We start from the raw sequence: 8,351 nt of genomic DNA on the forward strand, positions 1-8,351 counted from the left end.
GGGAGCAGCATTCTGCACGAGGTCCTTTTCCAGATTGAGAAACCCAAATCCTGATCTCCTCTTTTGATGATTTTACAAAAATCAAATTGCATGACAGATGCCCAGATAAACAGAAGTTTGCAATCAAAGCAAGTTCTGGGATGGAGCTGATTAGTAGATTTTTAATGGCTATTAGCTTGATAATCACAAACCAGGAATAGCTCCCAGGCAGACCAAACCCATGTATAAGTGGATCCACACCCATGTACACAACACCTAGTTGGCAGGTATATAAGGGGACCCTGAAAGCCTCCCAGCAGCAGAGTTGTGTCTCCAGTCTTGACTCTTCTCAAGAGCCTGCGACTTTCCTCCCTGGACAAAGGCATTATGAGTTGTCAGATCTCTTGCAAATCTCGAGGAAGAGGAGGAGGTGGAGGAGGATTCCGGGGCTTCAGCAGCGGCTCAGCTGTGGTGTCTGGTGGAAGCCGGAGATCAACTTCCAGCTTCTCCTGCTTGAGCCGCCATGGTGGTGGTGGCCGGGGCTTCGGTGGAGGCGGCTTTGGCAGCCGGAGTCTTGTTGGCCTTGGAGGGACCAAGAGCATCTCCATTAGTGTGGCTGGAGGAGGTGGTGGCTTTGGCGCCGGTGGTGGATTTGGTGGCAGAGGAGGTGGTTTTGGAGGTGGCAGCGGCTTTGGAGGTGGCAGCGGCTTTGGAGGCGGCAGTGGTTTTGGAGGCGGCAGTGGCTTCGGAGGTGGTGGTTTTGGTGGAGGCGGCTTTGCTGGAGGCCGCTTTGGAGGTTTTGGGGGCCCTGGTGGTGTTGGAGGTTTTGGGGGTCCTGGTGGCTTCGGGCCTGGAGGATACCCTGGTGGTGGCATCCACGAAGTCTCTGTCAACCAGAGCCTCCTGCAGCCTCTCAACGTGAAAGTTGACCCAGAGATTCAGAATGTGAAGGCCCAGGAGAGGGAGCAGATCAAAACTCTCAACAACAAATTTGCCTCCTTCATTGACAAGGTGAGTCCGGAGAAGACGGCTCCCACTGATGCTCAGGCCACCTCACTTTCACCGCCAACTGAAAAGAAAACGGCACAGATTTGTGTTTCTTAGGAGCCAGTGGTATACTGCAGTAGCCTGGGTCATTTGCAGTTTCCAGATGGGAAAGACGCCAGCTTTGTGGGTTACATTTCCCATAACAGCCTGCACTTAGGAAGCATTTGTCCCTTTGGCCTTATTGTTACAGTCCATATAAATAATATTTATGGAAAATTCTGAAAACCATAAAAAATGGATATAGGCAAGTATTGAACTGATCCTTGGGACAGGCCATTGAGCAGCAGGTTTTGGAAGCCATCGTCTTCTGAGGTGGTGTTTCCTTCCTTAGCAGTGATTATTAAATTCTGGAAAGCTGAACCTGAAATATCTGCTTGGGAATGCAGGAAATTCATGCCTTCAAGAGAAGCATTCTCAGTTTTGTGATCCATAAAGTCTTTACTGGCATCACTTTGGAGTGTTACTGGGTTTTCTCCTATTTCAAGGCAGATGAACCTGTCTTGGTTTATCTGCCTTGAAATAGGTAGGGATTTACAAGGCTCTTAAAAATCAGGCTAAGGAGCCCTGCCCTCCGGGACTGTCATACTCAGCACCCTTGGGAGCAGTGCCAGCAGATGCCTGCTTTTGGTTTTTCCTAGAATGTATGGAATCTTGGCTGGAAATTCAACCAGGATAGGGGAGGGAAATGGCCTAGAGTCTTGGGAGCAGCTGCAAACAAACCAGTGAGCAGCGAAGCAGCAAAGAGACTCCTCTGCGTAGAGAGAGCCGGATGTAGCATTAGGAGTCTGTGGGACTTTCCCGGGATGAGAGCAGGGAGCTCAGAAGCTCTGCCAGTCATGACTCGGCATGTAGCCTCAGACACTTCTCGAGGTCCTGAAGCAGCACCTGAGCTGCCCCTGGCCAGCATGGCTTGCTGGTGTGAAGGATGATCCAGAGCTCATATGCTCTCCTTCTGGTCATGGCAGGTGCGGTTCTTGGAGCAGCAGAACCAGGTGTTACAGACCAAATGGGAGCTTCTACAACAAATGAATGTTGGCACCCGTACCATCAACCTGGAGCCCATCTTCCAGGGGTATATCGACAACCTCAAGAGATACCTGGATGGGCTCACTGCAGAAAGAACATCACAGAATTCAGAGCTGAACAACATGCAGGATCTTGTGGAGGATTATAAGAAGAAGTAAGTGGCAGAGTAAAACGCTGAGTGGAGATAAACATTGCACTGATGGCAGAGTAAAACGCTGAGTGGAGATAAACATTGCACTGAGCCATTTGATCATTCCCCGGAAAGTCACTCATCTCCCAGTTTCATTTGTGGTGGTAATGGGGAGAGGCATATGTATCTTCGTTGATTATTTGTGAGGAAGACAGTGAGGCTTTAGAGATCATTTTTGTTTTTTATATGTTTGAGAGTTAGTTTATAAAAATATATCTTTAGTTTGGAAATCTTAGTTTTAATTTAGACATTTAAAAAGTGTGTAATATTCCCAGAGAATGGGGCATTATGGGTGAATCCAGAATAAAAAGGAAAAGAAAAAAATAAAGGGGAGCTAATCTAACTGCTGTATCATCTGGGTCCCAATAGGTATGAGGATGAAATCAATAAGCGCACAGCTGCTGAGAATGATTTTGTGACACTTAAGAAGGTGAGCAAGAGAATGTCTTGGCTGGAGTGTTTCACAGCCCCATCGTGTCTAAGCAGACAGCTTGGAAATCAACTGTGAGTGCAAAAGCAGCAACCAGAGAAAGGAGTGAGACCCATGGCCCATTCTCTTGCAAACAAAAGTGTCTCTGTAGGTGAAGCTTCTGAATACAGTTTTCAAAGCTGTTCTGCATTTTTGGTAGAACGCTTCCCAGTAGTAACCCACTTAAAGCTTCTATTGAATCATGATAAATGCAAACACCAAAATCTCTTTATATTCTCCTTCTAAAGAGCTGAGGAAGGAATGGGACTTCCCTTAGAATGCCTGCTTAAAGTTGCTGTTGGTTGTGTTGACAAAGGTGTGAGGTTGTAGGCCAAAAGCGTGGGTTCTCCTCCTGGGTCCTGCAGGGGCTTTGGTATATATGCTGGGGAAATTCTGGAGAGGTGAGATGGACAGACAGGATGAGAGAGCTGAGGACTGTGGAAGCCCACAAATAACATTGTATCCCATTGTAGAAACACACTGTGTCTCAAGCAGGAGGGAAGGGCTGGTTAGCAAAGCTTGGTCACCTCGAAGCTTTGATGGTCCTGAGGGGTGTGAGCCGTGAACGTGGGCATGAAGTCCCTGGCAGAGGTGTATGGTGAACTGCATGACAAAAGAAGTCCAATGGAGACAGGGCTCAGGTTGGGGAGCCTGGGATGTTAGAGGGGAGCTAGCAGGGACTGAGTAGAGGGGAGTGGCAGAGAGATGAAGAGGCCTGTACAGGGAACTGTACACCAGAGGTCCCAACCTTTCTTGCAGGACGTGGACAATGCCTACATGATAAAGGTGGAGCTGCAGTCCAAGGTGGACCTGCTGAACCAGGATCTTGAGTTCCTGAAAGTTCTCTACGATGCGGTAAGGAGGCTGCTCCAGGACAGACCCTTACTTCCCACCCTTCTCACCAAAGGAAAGTCCTTTCTGCTTGGTGAAAAAGTGGCAGAAGTGGGGTTTACGGACCAGCTGACTTCAACCTGCCCTCATTCCGGGCCACTGGGGGGGCTTTCATAGCACAGGTTTTGTGGGTGAGGAATTTTCTCCTCCGACGTTATAGGAAGTAAGGTTCAGGAAACACCAGGACAGCTTCCCCTCCCTCCATTCCCCAAATGTCCAGTTCCTCTGGGGAAGAGACAAGCCCTGTGCCGATTCCTGTGCCTACTGTACTTCAGAGATCAAAATGCATTTGTCTCCTATCCCCCTCCCCAACTCAAGGACGCTCAGATGATTTCTGAAACAGGAAGTACCATTTAAGGTATTTGCCATGGGCCAGCTTCCGTCTGGGGACACTTACCATAACTGGCCTACGTGGTGAAGGTTGTTAACTAGGAGGCTCAGAAACACAGGCGACTCTCCGTACAATTCTGAGGACAACCTTGGGAGAGGCCCAGGAGTAGACGGTTACATGATTATCATCCCACCCAGTGTATGCTTAGTCTGAGGGTCTGCATTTCCCTTATGCTGGGAGAGAGAGGCCTCCTGTCTGCGTGTGACTGTGGCAGGATGTCATAACCAGACCTTCCTTGTGTGTTGTAGGAGATATCCCAGATGCATCAGAGTGTCACTGACACTAACGTCATCCTCTCCATGGACAACAGTCGCAACCTGGACCTGGATAGCATCATTGCTGAGGTCAAGGCCCAGTATGAGGAGATCGCCCAGAGGAGCAAGGATGAAGCGGAGGCCCTGTACCACAGCAAGGCAAGTACAGGGAATGTAGGAAGAGCCACAGTTCCCTGTCACAAGCTGGGTTGCACCCCCAGCCGGAAAGTGTACAGTAAGATTATTAGTTTTTTGTCTAATGGAAGTTGGGCACCATTCCCAAGAAAGGATGTTGAGAATGGCACCAAGTCCTTTTGGGCATGTGAGACAGTCCCTACCTCTCATGAATGCAGCCATGACATTTAGCTGGGTTGACCCTCCCTGGACCAGTAACCAGCTCTCCTTCACTCCAGTCACTCTGGAATGTGAGCCATGCTGGAACTTCCTTGCAAACTGTCCTCCTCTCCCCATATCAGTATGAGGAGCTCCAGGTGACTGCTGGGAAACATGGAGACAGCCTGAAAGAGATCAAGATAGAGATCAGCGAGCTGAACCGCGTGATCCAGAGGCTGCAGGGGGAGATCGCACATGTGAAGAAGCAGGTGAGGCCCAGCTCTGTCCAGGGAAGGGTGAGAGGCTGTCCCTGGGTGTGTGTGAGAGTGTGGTTTTGTGTGAATGTGCATGTGAGAGATGAGAGACACTGAGATATTGCACTCTAGCATGTATCGATCTCAAATTCCCCAGCTTAACATAATTTAAGGCTTATTATAACAATTTTTAGAGTGTCCTAAGAGACATACCAAAGTAAGGATTAGCGAAGGGGAAGAATTGTGCTCACTTGTTTATGTGACGAAAAGGGAGTCATAACAAATAGAGCAAACATTAGTTTGATTGATTTGCCACGGATTGCAGATGGAGCTTCCTGTTTGTGCTCAGCACAGGTCCTAAGTGTCAGCCGACTGGCTTCATAGAGAGGCAGTGAGTGTTGGGGGCAGCTGGCATGGGGCTGAACATTAGCTTTGGAATAGAAAAGATAGAGGCAGAGAGTGGATTCCATCAGCAGCAGAAGCTTTGCCAAGCAGACCATTTCAGATGTTTTCATTTCCATCTGTAAAATGGGATCATGATTCTGGCCCTGTGGTGTGAGGATCAAAGGGCGTTATGGGGAAAGCCAAAGGGTGTCATCAAAGGTGACAGGGGAAGAAGATGTGCCAGAGACAGCAGTAAGTCTTAGCACAGTTGCTTGCGACTTGCATAAACTCCGGAGGGGACCTAACACTCCCGGGAGCCAGTGGTTCTGGCTTCCTGCACTTCAAACACCTCTGCTCTCTGTCCCCCTCCGTCAGGCAGGATCCACTCTCTGTCCTTCTCTCATAGTGTAAGAATGTGCAAGATGCCATCGCAGATGCCGAGCAGCGTGGTGAGCATGCCCTCAAGGATGCCAGGAACAAGCTGAATGACCTGGAGGAGGCCCTGCAGCAGGCCAAGGAGGACCTGGCACGGCTGCTGCGTGACTACCAGGAGCTGATGAATGTGAAGCTGGCCCTGGATGTGGAGATCGCCACCTACCGCAAGCTGCTAGAGGGCGAGGAGTGCAGGTGAGGGCACTGGGAAGGGAGAAGGGGACCCTGGCTGGTCCTCTCCTTTCTCCCAGAGCCAGGGCTGGAGGCAAAGACAGGGAAAGCAGAGGATAGGACAGGGCCTCCTGACAACTGAGAGCTAACATTCCCTGTGTTCTCCAAGCAGAAACTCAGGACACAAAGCACGATGGGAGAGTTGTACATTTTTTGATATGAAATGATGCATAAGGCACATTAAATTAAACTAAGCAGTAAGTTAAACATCCTGGTCTTTTCTGAAAGTGAAAACAAAATCGTGGGAAACCAGGTTAGTCCTAGACAGTCTGAAACATTGGTCGCTAGCATTAGGGTGAGTGGCCTCTGTACCCTCCACCATGTGACTCAGAACGAGGGAGATGATGTCTTGGAATGTGCTGACTGGTGGGGACGTGCTTTCCGGAGCAGGTGCTGGCCCCAGTTCTTTGCAGGTTTCTGGAGTGATAAACGGAACCATTTGCTAACTTTCAAAGAGGCATCATTTGCTTCCTCTGTAGTCTGAGACCTTTGTCCATATTATCAGCATCTTGGGTGACTTAATCTGGCTGAAGCAATTGGAAGGGGAAAAGCTACCCCAGGCCATCAGCAAGCCAGCATGACAAAGAAGGTGTGGCTTTCTTCAGGAGGTTGCTCTGTCCCTGTCTAGAGGTGATGCCTCCTATGCCCAGCTTGTAAGAGGAAGTGGGAAAGTTTTCAGTTGAAGCTGAAGAGGGTGGGAAGAAGAGAGGAATGGGGAGGCTCTACAGAGTCACAGTGCTTTCTGAACTGAATGTTCACAGGCAGCCTCATCGTAAAATGTCTGGTGTGGCATGGATTCTGAATAACAGATTCTCCAAGATGGATTTAAATACAAAAATGGGTTGCAAAGTTGGAAGTGAATTTGCTTTTCAGTTACCTTGGATCCGTCACACAACTGTTCATCTTTTATCAGAGCAAAAATCGAGATGGATTGAGATGCAAGGTTGTGCATAAATGGAGGGGGGTCTGTCATCATTGTGTGAACTGGCAGCATAGAAGAAAGTGGGGTGTGTAAGCCCTGGTGGTGTCTTAGAGAGGCTGAACTGCACATTTGTGGGTGGAAGTTGTAAAATAACATGCATACACAACGTAAGTGTTCCACCACAACTTGTTTTTTCTCTCTCCCTGACAGGATGTCTGGAGACCTCAGCAGCAACGTGACTGTGTGTAAGTAGTGGGGTGCGGTCCTGTTCCATGGGGTGTTGTGTTGGGTGGAGACAGGGAGAGGCAGTCATAATCTCTGTGGTAACACCACCTCTCTCTGCAGCTGTGACAAGCAGCACCATTTCATCAAATGTGGCATCCAAGGCTGGCTTTGGAGGTTCTGGAGGTAGAGGGTCCACTTCCGGAGGAGGATATAGCTCTGGAAGCGGCAGTTATGGCTCTGGAGGCCGAGGGTCTGGCTCTAGAGGCGGTGGTGGAGGAGATTCTGTCTCTGGAGGAGGATACGGCTCTGGCGGTGGTTCTGGAGGAAGATACGGATCTGGAGGCGGCTCTAAGGGCGGGTCTGGCTCTGGAGGAGGATATGGCTCTGGAGGTGGAAAACACAGCTCTGGAGGTGGCTCTAGAGGAGGCTCCAGCTCTGGAGGAGGATATAGCTCTGGAGGGGGAGGTTCTAGTTCTGTAAAGGGTAGCTCAGGTGAAGCTTTTGGTTCCAGCGTGACCTTCTCTTTTAGATAAAGATGAGCCCCCACCACCACTGACTCTCCCACCCCAGATTCTCCCACTCCAGAATGTAGAAGCCTGTCTCTGTATCTCTAACTGACAGCAGGTTAACTTTTGTCATTTATCTCTGATGGCATTTTGAGGGAAAAGAATGTCCACATACAGTTTTTGCAAGATCTTCTCTCCAAACCAGTTAGTTAGAGCCAGTGACGCCTCTGTGTTCTGGGGCGGAATCTGCGCTGTCTAGGTTTATGCTTCTAGCCATGCCCCATTCCCGCCCCCACCATGCCTCTTTGCATTGCCCATTTTCCAGATGGGTATTCTGTTGAGGACCCAGGCCCACCCAGGGATTTCATCTCTAAGCCTGGCAGTGCCGGGGGGAAATGTGTTTCTGTGTATATAGCTCCTCTTGTCCACCCTGCTTTCGGAAGTGCTGTGGTCTGGGGGTCTTCGTAATAAACTTCATTTGCAATTCATATTGCGTGCTGTCTGCGTGATGTCAAACGTTGGTGGAAGTGGGCAGCCACAGACAAGGGAGGTTTGGGCATGAAGGAGGGGCTCCTGGGTGAGGAGTGTGCCTCCCTGAGGGAAGCCTAGGCGCCGGCCTCTGGACGGATGGGGGAGAGCTTATCCCGGAGCCCGGGGATGGGTGTGCGGTTCTCAGAAAGTGTTGAGCAGACTTGGGGGCGGTGGCATTGTCGGGAGGTGGACGGGCTATTTATGGAAGAGTCTCTTTTCTAGAAAAACCTATTCTTCCTGAGCATTTCCCACAGATTGCCCTTCCCCTTTTCCACAAGGGCTTTGG

At 49.8% G+C, this 8,351-nt stretch overlaps 1 protein-coding gene across 1 annotated transcript; it reads left to right on the forward strand.

Annotated features, from left to right (window-relative positions):
- Positions 1-303: 303 nt before the first annotated feature.
- Positions 304-8,022, forward strand: KRT2 (keratin 2). Its single transcript, XM_033221975.1, has 9 exons — positions 304-990; positions 1,992-2,206; positions 2,612-2,672; positions 3,471-3,566; positions 4,242-4,406; positions 4,724-4,849; positions 5,625-5,845; positions 7,014-7,048; positions 7,149-8,022. The coding sequence occupies exons 1-9, from the start codon at positions 367-369 to the stop codon at positions 7,559-7,561; spliced, it is 1,956 nt and encodes a 651-aa protein (XP_033077866.1). The 5' UTR covers positions 304-366; the 3' UTR covers positions 7,562-8,022.
- Positions 8,023-8,351: the final 329 nt, after the last annotated feature.

The sequence above is a fragment of the Trachypithecus francoisi genome, unplaced genomic scaffold (genome assembly GCF_009764315.1).
Source record: "Trachypithecus francoisi isolate TF-2019V2 unplaced genomic scaffold, Tfra_2.0 Lachesis_group11, whole genome shotgun sequence".
NCBI lineage: Eukaryota > Metazoa > Chordata > Mammalia > Primates > Cercopithecidae > Trachypithecus > Trachypithecus francoisi.

Bases quoted from the DNA above. Each gene is read 5' to 3' on its own strand.
- KRT2 (XM_033221975.1), top strand. From the start codon at position 367: ATGAGTTGTCAGATCTCTTGCAAATCTCGAGGAAGAGGAGGAGGTGGA. The intron at 991-1,991 runs GTGAGTCCGGAG...TGGTCATGGCAG, and splicing joins TTGCCTCCTTCATTGACAAG to GTGCGGTTCTTGGAGCAGCA. The intron at 3,567-4,241 runs GTAAGGAGGCTG...TGTGTGTTGTAG, and splicing joins TGAAAGTTCTCTACGATGCG to GAGATATCCCAGATGCATCA.